This window comes from Dysidea avara, chromosome 7 (genome assembly GCF_963678975.1).
Source record: "Dysidea avara chromosome 7, odDysAvar1.4, whole genome shotgun sequence".
Taxonomy (NCBI): domain Eukaryota; kingdom Metazoa; phylum Porifera; class Demospongiae; order Dictyoceratida; family Dysideidae; genus Dysidea; species Dysidea avara.
In genome coordinates, this window is record NC_089278.1 from 15,535,968 (window position 1) to 15,550,926 (window position 14,959).

At 40.7% G+C, this 14,959-nt stretch overlaps 2 protein-coding genes across 3 annotated transcripts; one reads left to right on the forward strand and one right to left on the reverse strand.

Annotated features, from left to right (window-relative positions):
• Positions 1-323: 323 nt before the first annotated feature.
• On the reverse strand, positions 324-12,627 carry LOC136259664 (nuclear factor NF-kappa-B p100 subunit-like). 2 transcript variants are annotated; one of them, XM_066053162.1, is made up of 25 exons: positions 12,448-12,626; positions 11,576-11,686; positions 11,444-11,520; positions 11,097-11,198; positions 10,689-10,840; positions 9,558-9,697; positions 9,352-9,507; positions 9,194-9,298; positions 8,991-9,044; positions 8,739-8,939; positions 4,471-4,950; positions 4,394-4,420; positions 4,288-4,341; positions 4,066-4,228; positions 3,841-3,961; positions 3,570-3,789; positions 3,432-3,520; positions 3,303-3,383; positions 3,072-3,248; positions 2,980-3,022; positions 2,834-2,932; positions 2,316-2,488; positions 1,185-1,320; positions 1,065-1,139; positions 324-559 (listed from the first exon to the last, which is right to left on the reverse strand). In XM_066053162.1, the coding sequence occupies exons 2-25, from the start codon at positions 11,679-11,681 to the stop codon at positions 534-536; spliced, it is 3,057 nt and encodes a 1,018-aa protein (XP_065909234.1). In that variant the 5' UTR covers positions 11,682-11,686; positions 12,448-12,626; the 3' UTR covers positions 324-533. The 2 variants fall into 2 exon arrangements, with proteins under 2 accessions (XP_065909234.1, XP_065909233.1); XM_066053161.1 differs by having other exon boundaries at positions 8,739-9,044; positions 12,448-12,627.
• LOC136259665 (protein TBATA-like) lies at positions 12,617-14,789 on the forward strand. The gene is made up of 4 exons (XM_066053163.1): positions 12,617-13,344; positions 13,395-13,546; positions 13,868-13,949; positions 14,192-14,789. The coding sequence occupies exons 1-4, from the start codon at positions 13,005-13,007 to the stop codon at positions 14,704-14,706; spliced, it is 1,089 nt and encodes a 362-aa protein (XP_065909235.1). The 5' UTR covers positions 12,617-13,004; the 3' UTR covers positions 14,707-14,789.
• Positions 14,790-14,959: the final 170 nt, after the last annotated feature.

Here is a 14,959-nt window from a genome sequence, read left to right on the forward strand (position 1 = left end):
CAATGTTCATGTTGCAGGCAGAGAAAATTCCAATTCCCAAGCTCTTTTGGGATTCTTTCTCTATTCAATGATAATTCTGATTCCCTGTATATTTATAGCCTTCCCTAGTGAGATAGTAACAGTGAAAATATTTATAACCATCTGGTATGAGGGCTGGCATGGGCTCTGGGATGCATGTAGCATGGACATACAATTTGTCCTTCAGAGCATTTGGGAGGTGTTCATGATGAAAATGAGATGACAATGTGTGACTGACTTTCTCTGCTGTCAGTAATAACTACACTACATATTCTAATAGAACGAGGTAAACTGCACTTATTATTTAATAAAAACAAATATTGTTTACTGATCATTTGTGGGTGTGTCATTAAATCACATGACATCATGTGATGTACATACACTAACAACAAATATGACATGGATACATGTTACTCTATTTAGCTACAAATACAAATGTTGTCGATGTAGTGCATGGGTATGCTGCATGTGTGAGAGTTGCTAAGTAACAAGTCTAGTTGTCATGCCAACCGTCGTCATATGTTATCAACTATATCTCCAGCTGTAATGACATCACCGTAGTAACAACTGTATCACTACGGAAACAGTTACTCATTTGGAGCCAAACAGTGAAATATAGGGTTCCCAAAATATTGAACCCCCCAAGCACCGATTGCCCCTAACTGAACACATCACATACAAACTAATATAATATAACACTTTCACACCTCGCTTAAAAGGGAAGAGAAAGTATATAAATGCCATATAGCACTATTAGTTGTAACATGGGACTTATGATTTGTCTGATACATGAGTAAGCACTGAAATCTTTGTTGGGCAGTAAGATGAAGCATGAGAGCTATTTCTATCTCTTAAATATTTCAGTATGAATATGTCACTTAGTTTACAATCTGGCTTTATTCATCTGTCACAGTTTACTAAAAGTGCTAACGAATATTCAAATAGCATTAATCGAATAATGTCATGTCGACTGAATAGCTTCTATCTGAACGATTACTTTGGCACTGCCCATGTTACAATGATTACATATGAAACACACTGCTTACAGTGGTGAGTAACCATTCCACCTTGAGGCCCAGAGCTGATCCCCGAGTCATACGTCACTTTTGAAGATTCACCACCTGTGCCATGACATGTACACAATACACAGGTACTATACCACTAACCACTCTTGTTGCTAGGTTGTTGCGTGTTGGTAGGGAGGGGTAGACGGCCTGTGTCCCGGTCAATAACAGTGACACAATCATTACGAGACATTTCAATTAGACTGGATCGTAGCTTGCTAATAGTGCCACCACTGGCCTGTATAGAGGTGCAATTACAATTTACTACAATTTACTACAATAACAAAGGAAAAATATGTATGTCAAACATTTCGGCAGACAAAAATTTCATTATGTAGTCATGATCAGGTTGATTCCCCTAAATAGGTTGCAATTATGAGTTCTTGGAAAAGGATCATAGTTAAAATTTTCTGCTTATGTGGAAGCAGACAGACAGACAGACAGACATAGTTTACAAAGTAATATAAGTGTACCACACGTGAATTCCAGGAAACTACATGGCTGGCTAGGGAAGTGCACCTGTTTGTTTGACAAGCAAGCTTCATTGAAAATTTTAAAAAGAAAAACAATACATCATTGTACCTAGGCAGTTTTTGGACAGAAAAAAAAATGCTGCAATTACAATTCATTTGCTTGAACATACACAACTACATGCAATCACAAGATACACCACTGGGGGGGAGGCGATAGTTACAAACAATATACAACCAGTGTTGGGAGTAACGCATTACGTAATATTATTACTTTTGTGGTAACTAAGCAATATAACGAAATATGCTATAAAAACTCAAGTTAGTTTACTTTACTTACAAATGTAACGCGTTACCTAAGTAATATAGTTACTGTAATGAGTATGTAATATTATTACTACAAATAGCGAAGTTACTAATCTCGTTAGTTATCCTCTGAGCAATGCCTAGCCACAATGAAGTAACGAAGCTTACTGGATGAAGCTTATTCACCAGCTTCTTACATATAACCAAGATTTGCATATTGTCCAACAACGCAATCATGTCACGTGATAAGGTGGTAGTTTCACACGTGACAGCTTAAGGCTGTGGACACAAAGTAATATAATATGTAATATTATTATAGTTACTTTATTTTATGAGTAATATGTAACTGTAACTAAATAGTTCAGTTGCAAGTAATATATAATATGTAATTAGTTACTTTTACAAAGTAACTTTCCCAACACTGTATACAACAATGCACTAATTACAGCTCACTCACCTCATAGTAATTCAGCAGCTCCCTGGTGGGGCTGCTCATGGTCTTGAAGGCATCCAGTAATGGCACCAAATCTAACAGAGCACACAACTTCTTCCAATCTTTTCCTTCATTGGACACGTCCAATAACAACGACAACTTCATTCTTGTCATGTAGTCTAGGTCGTCCATGTCACCTGTAATTACATCATGTAATGAGGAACATCCCCTAATGATTAACTAGTACTCTGTGTGTGTGTATGTGTGAGTGTGTATGTGTGTGTGTGCATGTTTATAACCATTTGGTTGTGCTACCTTACAGCAAAGTGGTTGCATCAGCTTGCACACATTTATAATACAAACTGTTCTAGGTTTGTCTTGGTATGTGTGTGTACGTGTGTAGTGTAGTGCACAGGTAGGTACACATATATAACAAAATGCAAAAAAATTTTCCCTGCACAAAGTGTGTGCATCTAATGTGGTACAGCCATGGACTAATAACAAACATTACACAGTAACATAGTCCACGATGAAGAACTAACTTTCAATCTTGATAATGGATGATGCGTTCACTTCATCACCGGATGAATTAGATGAGTGAGTTAATGAGATACCTTCCAATTGATGACGTATTTCTTGATCTGTAAGAATCCATACAACTGAGTACTGTAAACAATATAGTGGTTACCATGGAAATCTTCACTGGTAATATTCTCCAGAACACGTACTGCCTGTAAATACAGCAGTAACCATAGAAAAATATCACAATTGATAGCCCACCTCAGTATGCTGCCTTATCCTAGCGAGGTCTAATGGAGTCTCCTCTTCAAGGTTCTTTATTGTGCAATCTGCTCCCCCACTCACTAGTAAGTTGATCAGTTGAGCATTACCAAGACTAGCGGCTAGGTGTAGGGGGGTGTTGCCAGCAAAGTCTGCTTGATCTGGGTCACTACCCGCCTGTCATAACACAGCTGTATCCTTGACAACATCAATAACACCATAGTGACTCACATCTACTAACAGATAACCACACAATGCAATGTCACCCTTCTCTACAGCATAGTGAAGTGGTGTTCGTCCAGACTTGCCATCCTATTTAGTATAGTAATAGTCTACTCTACTACTTTGATAACCAAGTACCTGTATACTCAAGTTAGCTCCAGCACGGTGTAATAATTTCAGACAATCAATACTGCCACAGAGTGCAGCCAAGTGTGCCGGTGTGTGTCCTGTGTATGTATTGTCATTGGTTTACAATGGACTCTAATAAGAGCTCACCATTAACATTCATTATCAACATGTCAGAATAGACAGTAACTGGAGCAAGATGTGTCTTGCGATTGAGCAGACACTTTATAGCCTCAGGGTAGCCCATGTGAGCTGCCAGATGCATGGCAGTGTTGCCATTACGGTCACACACTAGAGGGTTTGCTCCTGCCACTAACAGGTGCTCCATGACAGCATGTTGTCTGGTGATAACCGACAAGTGAAGTGGAGACTGAAGGAATAACATAATGTAATGGTTGCGCATATGGTGACATGTGGTCACCTGTTTGAAGTTGTTCAGGCAGTCAACAATTGGGGTCTCTGATGCTGGGAGGGTGGGTAGTATGTCCAGTAACGTCACAACAACATCTTCTTGGTGGTTGATAATGGCAACATGAATCACCCTAGTAACATACACACACTAGGTCACTATTTAGACTTTTGCACAAACTATTGGTGGTCACTAATAAGAGTTCATGTTAGTCACTATTAAGAGTAAAACACTTACGTATCTCCATCACTGTTTTGTACAGCTGTAAGGCTTCTCTGTGCAGCAAGCAAGTATCGTACATCCTTGGTCCTAGCCCAGTGCATAAGAGCATCAAACATTCTCTCACACAACTGATAAGCTGCCATTTGTCGTTGTTGTAGTGACTGGAGGACTGCATCATCTGTTACAATGGTGGTAATATTGAGTACTTAATACAATGCCCACTAACAATGACCATACCTTCTTGACTTGACCCCTCCATGAAACCTGACTCTTCTTCTTTATCTTGATGTCCTGGTAACACCATGACAATCACTAACATTGCCATGACAACCACTGTACTCACCTTTCAGTTGAGTTGCCTTAGAAATACCTGGACAATGAATTGTACTGTTATATTCCAACAGTACTTCACCAACTCACCCTTTCCTCCTGCAGTGGGGTCACTTTCCTTCTTAACTGAAGGGGGTCCTGCTCCACGATGTCTGAAACCTCCCATTCCCATCATTGGTGGGTAGGATTGGGGTGGGGGATAAGGGTAATTCCCTTGTTGTGGTTCAAACATGCTAGCCACAGGTGGCAGTGGTTGGTGGGTGGGGTCTGCAGCAAATGGGTTGTTCCCTCCCATGTGATGATAACGTTGTTGTTGATCACCATAGCTACCACTGCTGCTACCTGCTCCTCCACCAAAACTGTGCATGTTGCCATGGCCACCACCTGCACCAGTAGCTCCACCCATTCCAAAGCTCCACCCGCCAGATGCACTATCTCCAAAGGCACTGAAGAATCCTCCTCCTCCACCACCACCACCGCCCCTACCTGGGGGATTCCCTCCAGACCCATCAAAGAACTGGTTAAAATGGTTGATCTTTTTGCGCCGTTTCTGACCAATCTTTTCTTCGTCTGTAAAAAACAACAACAACAACAATGTGACTACCACAATAAAAGCCCTCAGGACAAATAAACTATGAATGTAGTGAGGCTCCAAATATTAACATCAACATTATATACTCCTGTAATATATATTTTTACAAGTTTACTGTAAATGTAGAATAACAATTATATCCAGGTTGTGTAATAGTCCTGGCATGAAGGTTTGTACCAACCCCAAAGGAGTTTTGGTTATCAAACTTCCAGCCCCAACACCTCACTACTAATACCAAGTATTCTTAATTGATTAGAATGCACCAGCAAGGTTTCTATGCTATTTAGAGATCTGACGATAATGTGGGCGAGGGCTACCCACAAATTAATCTTCTTCTTGTCTCTACTGACTGGTTGAACCAGTGAAGTTTTGAACATGTCTCAACATAATGTCTCTGACCTCTTGACTCCCTGGCCTTGACACAGATCATATTAACTAACCAGTCAACATCTACCAAGATGACAGTGATAAATATGACAACTCCACAGACAATGTTGTTGAGTCTTACACTTACCCCCTGCCATCACCATCAGTCACAACGTAAGTTTTCATTTGAGTGAGTCGTACGGGTATATGGAAGTACTACAAACTTGACAGGTCCTCTCCTAGTTCTTTTTTTTTTTCTAGTCTGGTCTGTTACAGTTTTGATCATGACATAGCAGTCCAAAGCACCAAACTTGGTACAGTCACTCTTTATAATAACATACTAAGCGATTTCAGAAGAAGTCCCCACCATGAAGTCACCTACCACTCCTTAATCATTTTGTCACCCACAGAATTAAAAACCCATGATAATCAATCTTCCCAAGTATACAAGGAGTACTACTACTATTTGTAATGGAGTAATCCATGATCTTTTGTGGGTAGTTTACTGACAAAGTTATTATTAGATAAATTGCACCCAAATTATAGCTCTTTTGTACAAAAGGCTGTCTTTTAAACTCATTACAGATGTTATTAAACAGTACAGTAGCAGAGCCGGAGGAGGGAAAATTGAGTTGGTCAGGCCATTGACTATAATGTTGAAATTGCTACTACATGTCAATGAGAGAGGAGCTGTTGCACAGTGTGCGAAGTGCGAAGCACAAGCATTCTAGGGGGGTCTGGGGGCATGCATGCCCCCACAGGAAATTTTTGAAACTTAGACACTCAGATATACAATTTTAATGAATTTCACTGCTAGCTAGCTATATAAATATGCTCAAGCCTATCTGTTGTTCTTCAGACTTTCTATACTATGTATAATTGTAGACCTGACATACAGGGGACACAGCATGAAACTTGCTGTATGGTTCATTTAGTTATAGCTAGAAATTAGAAGTTCAAGGGGGGTCTGGGGGTGCAACCCCCAGGAGCTGCAGAATTTTTGCAATTTAAAGGCTTGAAAATGCCTTAAAATTTAAAATTGATGCTAATTTTTAAAGTAAAACTAGCTAGCAATTTGCAACTTTCCCCCCAAATTTCACAGGGAACCCATGCAGCATGGCCCCCTTTAGCTGGGATATAATTACTATACAGTGAATTCACACAGCTACAATAAAAGGCTACACAGCTACAAAAATACAGTATACTACTATACTGGTTTGTATGAAGTGAACGGATCATCACGTAAATATACTGGTAGACAGTCACGAGACCAATCAGTATTCGAAAATGGTGCGATGTGGGTGAGACTGAGAGTTTGCTCAGTATCTCGACAGGACGAGTGGGTAGTTGAAGAGGAGTGATTTCTACTCAACATCTCATCCAGATGGCCACCATGTAATGTATGGGTGTACAGCTTCTTGCCGCGGAATGAGTCATCTGGTTTGTCACTGCCAGCCCTTCGCCCAGTAAAAGAAGCCAAGAGAGACAAGCCAAGGAATGCTAATGATTATTTTATGAAGATTGAATTGTGATATAAGTGTGCTGGTTTAGAATCAAAGAAGGCACCTGCCTTACACGTGATAAATGCCAACTGTCAGCATAAGTGATACTGTACGTAGAACCCACAATCATTTCTGTACAGAACGATACGAATGCTATGCTGTACTGTAAGGTAATTGGAAGTACTATACGTGTAGTTCTGTGCTTTAGTTAGGCTGAGAAACTAGGTAACTACTCGTGTCATGCATTTTCAATAACATCTGTAAAATGTACGTAGCTACATGTAGATGTGATCGTCCAAAGGTTGCATGAGAGTAATGTAGTTCGAGCTGGTCAGCTAGTTGGTTCAACTCCAGATTATTGGTCCGGCTCGGGCCTGACCAGCCGGACCGTCTCCTCCGGCCTTGAGTAGTACTGGTCAGTAGGATCCCCCCCCAAATGATGCGCACTGCCAAAAATACTGTGTTAAAAACATCATACATGACAAAAAAATCACTTGTACAGAATAGTCTTAGTACATCTATCTATTAAAAAACAAGAAAACACTCACAGACAGCTGGACACCGAATATTTAAAAAATGCCAAAACCCAAATTTTGGTCTGCCTACTTGCCTCCAAACAAAGCAGTGCATGGCCACCATTTTACACAATAACAAACTCACTGGTGGCATCATGTGCCTTTTCTGGTTCCAATGGATATGTGCCTTCTGTGGTTTACCTTTCCTTTTATCTTCAATTACATGGTTGTGTTCTTCTTCATGCAAGGAAACCATACAAGACATATATTTTCTGAATCAACACTTTTCTTAGAGGAGTGTATTTAGAAGCCGCAAAACTATTTGAAGTGTTTTAGTGACTGTGCAGTAAGTGGAGTTATAAAACAATCACATGGACCGACACACATGCTAAACAATCAATACATGCTGCCTTGCTCTTAACGACCAGAACATGCCATGACCACACTCCTCTGCGATCTAGCTGCAGTTTTGCTGTAGAAAACTAGACATGGCAAACCACGCCCCTTAATATATTTCATAACTTGCTCAAGACAATCAAGGAGATTGAGATACTCTAATAAAGCAGTCACAGCCATACGTGTGTGTAACATACTAGAGCAAAGTAAACAAACTAGTACAATTAAAAATGAAAAGAAGTAGGGTTCTACTTCTAGTGATAAAAAGTAGTGAAACAAGATATACGAATGAAGGTTGCTATTACAACATAGCTACACTGTATGTGGGAAATCCCTACTTTGGCATTGAACAGGTAGTAGTAACATGCCAATGCAGGGATTTTCCAGCATACTGCAGCCATGTTGCAGTAGCTACCATCATTCATATTTTGTTCCACTACATTTCATTGCTGGAACCCTACATGTTGCATGATCACATAGTAGCATACAGAATGTCCTTCATTTCAGAAGTCTGATACACCATTAAACTGTGAGGTAGCCTGCAAAAGCATGAAGGGCACTTGAGGGATTCAAGGACAACTTAGCGGTGAAGTACCTCCTCCCTGACAAGCTCACAAAATATGCTGTCAGTGGAGTCCCACAAAGATGTAGTTAGTAGTATCTCTACCTACCTCAAGATGGAGTTGCAGGTGGGCTGCTTGAATGCAAAGAGTTGAAGGTGAATATTAGCCCCTTCAGGGTAATCCCCAAAAGGGTAGGCCCAAATGTGGGTGGATACAGAGACAAAAGTGTAAATGACAAGATCCCCAAGGTATGGTGCAGCCTTTCAGTATAAGACGTAGTGGAGCAGATACCAGAGTAAAGCCCCAGCATCCTAAATGGATATCCATCAAGTCTACCGTAAGTTCCCCTCCCCACAACATGACACTAACACACTTCATCGTGCACACATTACCCCCCCTCCCCATGATATAACACACTACTTACCAAATTCTTGTGGTAGGTACGTGAACTGGCGAGGGTCACTCATTTCCCGATCAGACGGACGCCTCAAGGCCACATTAACCACAACTTGCCGCTCAATAACTCTGTTGAAGTATGCTGGAGTGCGAAACACTATTGCATATTGGTGGTGTACATCATGAGGTCCAAACTCTGCCTTAGCCTCCCACCGGTCGTAATTGTTTACTGTAGTATGCAGTGATGAAGCCATACAACTCATACAAGAGTGAGGCTCACCTGATCCTTCTACTTTCATTGGCACATCTTCATAAAACACCACCTCAACATCATCTGGATAATAATAACATTGTCATAAGTGACATGTAATGTATTATATGACAAATTTTGATCAAGACTGTAGTGCGGCCCACGAAGTCAGCACACAACACCGTAAGTATTACAGTGTAATAATGACATCATGGTTCAAGCTAGCCACTCACTTTTCTGAACTTTATCACACAATAGAAATACTTCATCTCCTCCATTAACACTACCACTGTGCCTATCCAGTCTGCTGATCTTTAGTGTGGCTGCTGAAGGTGCCTCTGTAGTCATGATGGTGTATGCTACACTGTATTCTAACAACTTGACTACTCACTGCTATCGTACACCTTCTGAGAGAAGACAGGCTCCAGTGGAATAGTAAAACGACCATTTTCATCTGGCAAGAAGGCCTGAAAGCATAATCTGACAACACTAAGATTCATATTCTTGCCGATACGATCTGCTTCACTTCGGATCATTTCCTGGTCATCTAACAACACCAAACAACAATCCTTTTATACATTCTGTAGTGATCAATACCTTCAGTAAGTTGTGGCTGCTCCCCAGTTACTGCTGACTCGCTGCGTTTTTCTTGCAGTAAGAGTTGTTGAGTGAATCGATCAACTAAAACATCTACAACCTTCTTACGTGTCACGTGTAGTATACCAAGATTTGGAAACCTGAGTGACATTACATCATTAATAACAACGTGTAGTAATGTTGTATCTGAAAGGATTAATCAGCACTTTTTATTGTAATGGCCTTGAATATGAAATTTCTAATTTTCTCCCTACACCAGTTTGCCTTTTTGTAACAATTCATCACTAGTTAACTTCTATAACACCACATCAAAGGAGAGAATGGCACCAGATGCATGGGGCTATGAATTGCACCAAGACAGGGGCTTGAGCTCCTAATACATACCTAAATACTGGAAAGAAGTAAATGTTTTATGTAGATCTTACAACACTACACAAAGCACTTCTGCATTTAATCTGCTCACTTTGATTCTACCAGGCGTAGTGCAGAAATTATGAATAATCTGGATTTGGAGATAGCAAACCCACTAAAGCCATTGATGCACTGGCCACGAATTGTGTTGGAATTGAGGAAACAAAGGACGAAGGTAGGTCCATGATACATGCATTGTACAACCTACAGTACACCAAAAGCCACATGTCTAATCCAAGCAACTTCTTACCGTAGAAATACCGTATTTTCAGGTTGCTTGTGAAACGTAAAAACAAAAATGGAATTATGTGTACAATTCATGTGAGGATATAAAATGAATTTCTGCTGAAAATTTGTGTATTTTGCCTATCATATAAAGATTATCTTACAGTACATTGGGTTTTACTGGCGAACTACTAACTACAATCCAGTTCGAGATATTCGTACTATGGGTCATGTGTTTGATCACGTTTCTGCTCTACGTTTTCGCAAGCAACATGAAAAATACGGTATCAAGCCTATAGCACAAGGCTGAAGGTGATATAGAACATTCAAAAAATGAAAATTATAGAAACTCATCACAAGTGTTTCTGAAAGGTTATACCTGACCAATACTGCTGTGAAGGTAATATATGGCTGGTTTCAGGTCAACACAGTATTGGTGAGAAAACACAAACCTTTATACATGCTATACTATGCACATTACTATACATGACTCACGTGGCACACATGTCAGATTCTGGCCCAATCTCGACAGTACATTGTCCATTCTCTGTGTTCTTTCCAACAATGGAATGAGCATGGGGATAAGGGGGATCCGTCTCTGTTACCAAGGAGATTACAATTCTTGCTCTTCCACGGTAATTTAGCAACTGTGGAGAGTGAATGACATTAATTTGTACAGTACAGCTCTACTGTAAGGTAGGGTCAGTCAAACAGCCAATTAACACAAACACAAGTTAATTATAAATTACAAAAACCTGTAGCTGCATTTCACAAACATTTGGGTCTCAACGTTTTGTTCTGGACACACACACACACACACACACACACAAACTAAATACATGTACTTGTGTCCAAGTACTGACACACAGGCAGACAGACACATGTACAAATGGACACTGTTACCTGAACGGTGGGATAAGACTTTATCTTTTTCTTATCAGAGTTCTCTCCAGGTAATCCACCATGTGATTGACCCTCACAGTCGTAACGAAATCTAAACCCTCTCTACAGCAACAATAAACCATTATCAGGGCATTTCTCCTACAACACATTTGATGCTTCATTTCCTCTGTTATCTATCAGGGGAGCCCCCTGATGACATACAATAGGGGAGGCCTCACAGGTTAGACCACATTATAATGACAATGCTGTAATGTAGTTACCCCCTACAATGTGGTCCATAAACCATAACACATAATAGAGGGGATATTCTCTGGGAATAACATCTAATTAATGAGCACCATACTTACTGATTTTGGTTGCTCCAATATTATCAGTTGTGGTTTTAATTGCTCTGTACTGGCTACTGTTTCCATGGCTCCTACTCCTAATGGCAACACACATGGTGACAATTACTCTCCACCTATAGGGGATAAGGATACCATTAATGTCCATCCTAGGGTGTGTAGTGTGTTGGTGATGACTGTTCATTATGTCCTCCAGCATTGCTTGGGGGATGTCCCCCATCCCTGGTCCATCCATTGCCATGGTAACTATATAACATTGTACAATTAGTGTATCCATGACAGCAAACTACAACACAACAATTCTTTAACAGAATACATGTACAAAGATACCGTAAACAACAAAAGTTTGGAGTGACTAGTTTGGCAAATTTAAATTTGCGAATCAGCTATTCAATATATCGTTCTAAAGTAGCATAGTAAATTTGCCAAACTTTTGTCTGCCAACCTGCTTCATATTCTGATTTGCCAAACTTAAGGCTTCGTAGTCTATAATCTCCCCCCCAAATATGCACAGAATGTATGGACTGCCACTAGAGAAACATCTCTACAACAGACACTTTAAGGAATTTCAGGCTCTTCAGATAGACATATTTGGTTTTTCTAAAATTCTGAGAGTTTGTTAAGAGAGGTTTGTGTGTATTAGTATAGGTTTTTAGGCATAGGTTATAGGCTTTGTTTCTTTACTATAGGTTTGTGTGTATCCCTAATTGATGATCATCACAGAATAACGACCACTTTTCCTAAGGGTACATATCCTCTCATTGAAAGGCTTAACACACCACCCCTGGCAGTAATGAGACCACACCCTCTATGATCACATGATGACTCCTGTGCCAGTATCACGTGATACTCCACACAAGGAAGGCGCAATATACGCGCAATAACAGGACACACCCTCACGTTCAACTCAAACTATACCCCTATATTTGAGACCACCACTCCCTGTAAAGGCCATAAAATTAAACACGTGCACATTTGTGACATTCAAACTCACACAACAGACTAACCTGACTAGCTGACTGACTATTTCTCACACACAATCAAACGCGCTATCAAACTAACTGCTCCTCACACTAATTGCAACAGGATATACTGAAGAAGGGACCGCTACTGGGGATTGTTTGTGACAAATAAAATTCCCCACCGGATGTCCTCTCGTAAGAATAATCCCCGGCTAAATCACGCGAATAGTACTACACGGGTCACGTGCTATGAATTCCAGTCATTCATTGATTTCATTCTCACCTCCTGTATAACGATCTCGCTCTTACGAGGCACAAGCACGGTGTGAAATATATCGTGCGGGATCGTGGAAAGTAGTAGTTGCCGGAAATGTTTAGTGGTAGGTGACTAGTAAACAAATATTAATACTAGAGGCGCTTAGTAGAGAAGCCATTCAGTGTAAACAGGCAGCGAAGTTTACACGTCCAGGTAGTGCTCTTAGTAACGTCTTTCTATCACTATCACCTCACTAAACCAGTTGCTGTGGGTCTAGTTTTTAACGCGCCAAACTGTTTCACTGCTGTGCGGAAAGTGCAGAACCAGGGGGCGGAGCTAATTAGTGATGGCGACGTTTGTGCCTAAGGAGCGAGAAATATTACTTCGGCATCCGATATTGGAGGAGCTAAAGCAATTACCGCATGAGACATACTACTCGTACAATAATGCCTTACACAGTGGATTGAGCGAACGTGATCGACTCATTTTATCGGCTGGATATCGTCCGCAACGAGTGGAGTTCTACACGAGGCATAACCCTCACCCAACCCGCGTGAGACACATGAAGGGCTTACTGGATGTGCCAATATGTTGTGTAGAAGATAATACTGACAGAAGATTGTTGTTTTCACCGCCAAGTGGGGAGGCTGCGCTAAGGCTCTACAAGAATTTACTGGATTCTACAGGTTGGTAATCAGTTTAACAGCTGATAGTGATCATTTATTGTATTCCCAAGGTCGTAGCGAACTGGAGCATAGGACACAGCTAGCGTTAAGCAAAGCCCTAGCTCAAGCCACGCCCACCCCTCCTCCAACAAGAACACCCGGCAGTAGCCAGGCGGGACGCGCGGTCAGAAGGAATGAATACAGCCAATTAAATGATGATCAGGTATGTACATGTTATGGCTCATTAGCTATAATAAGACAGTGTTTGTGTGGCCAACCTTGAACCTCACTTGTCACAGTGTGATAGCTTATTAGCCATATGCACATAATTATGAACCACACATAATATCTTTGTTACTGTCCCTGTGACCTGACAGCATTTCCTTGTTGGAGTAGTCCAAGGAAAGCGTTCTGGCCATGCAAGACTACTAGGCGCCTGTGACAAAGTATTATATATATAGGGACTCGGAATCTTAATTTACACTATATTTCCATTGGGTGCAGAAATAATTCCAGACTACATCACATTTTATTTGTTCAATAGATACTCCAGTTGTTGTGTCAGATCCTACAAACTGATTCTGTGCTGGTGTGCAAGGCTTGGCTTGATCAAGCTTCTGAGGCTGGTAAGCAGCTGGCAGCAGTTTATGTGTATGTGTGAACTTCACTTACTGTTTGTTGTTAATTAGTGTTGTATGTTATCACCAATTAGTACCACAATTGTTAGAATGATCACATAGTATTTACCTTGACAACACATGTGTGACACATAAATGCATAGGCACACAACACGTACACTCATGCACACACTGCACACTCAGACACACAATACATGGTATATCAGTTACTATTTATTGTTTTGTTACAGAGAAGGCAATAGTTCTCAACATGTTGGGGCTTGCAGCTCGTGGAGTAATCAGTTACTCTGGTCCAGCTAATGATGTCACTAACAGCATTCAGCAGCCAGCACAGAACATGGGAGTATGGCAGCAGGAGCAGTCTCAGGTTGTCAGTGGCAACCTGCCACGCCCACCTTGTGATCAGCGACGCTCACAAGTTGACAATGAAGACCCAATTGTACATGTTGCTAAGCAACTATCTCGACTGGCTAGTCGTCAAGGTTACCATTTGGATGAGATTTATCGTCAACTACCACAACGTTCCCGAGTGTCATCACGACCAAGATCTGCCACTATGGAACGCCCCAAACCTACTGGTCATGTAAGCAGGCAGCGTTCTAGATCACAAAGTGGTAGCACTGTCCCTAAGGCAACCAGTCCACCACCTCCAGTTGGTGTGACTGTTACCAAGCAACAGTTACAAAAACCAGAGCAGAGACCACCAACAAGACTGAAGTATGTATCAACTTGGAGTCATCAGTGATATGAACATGCTGTAATATAGTAGCTAATGTTTATCTGTTGTATATGATCCTATGTATAAGAATACAATCACTTATTAAACTGTGTTATAGCAGCTGTGTGTATGGCTAGTGGATGTAGTGAAACTTGTAATAACCCAGTAGAAATTCATGAAATGAAAGAATTGCATGTTAGCATCCTGACAAGAAATTATTTTGAAGTTCAACTAATTTGAGACTAGATATGCTAACACTCTAATAGAGTAGTCAGTAATA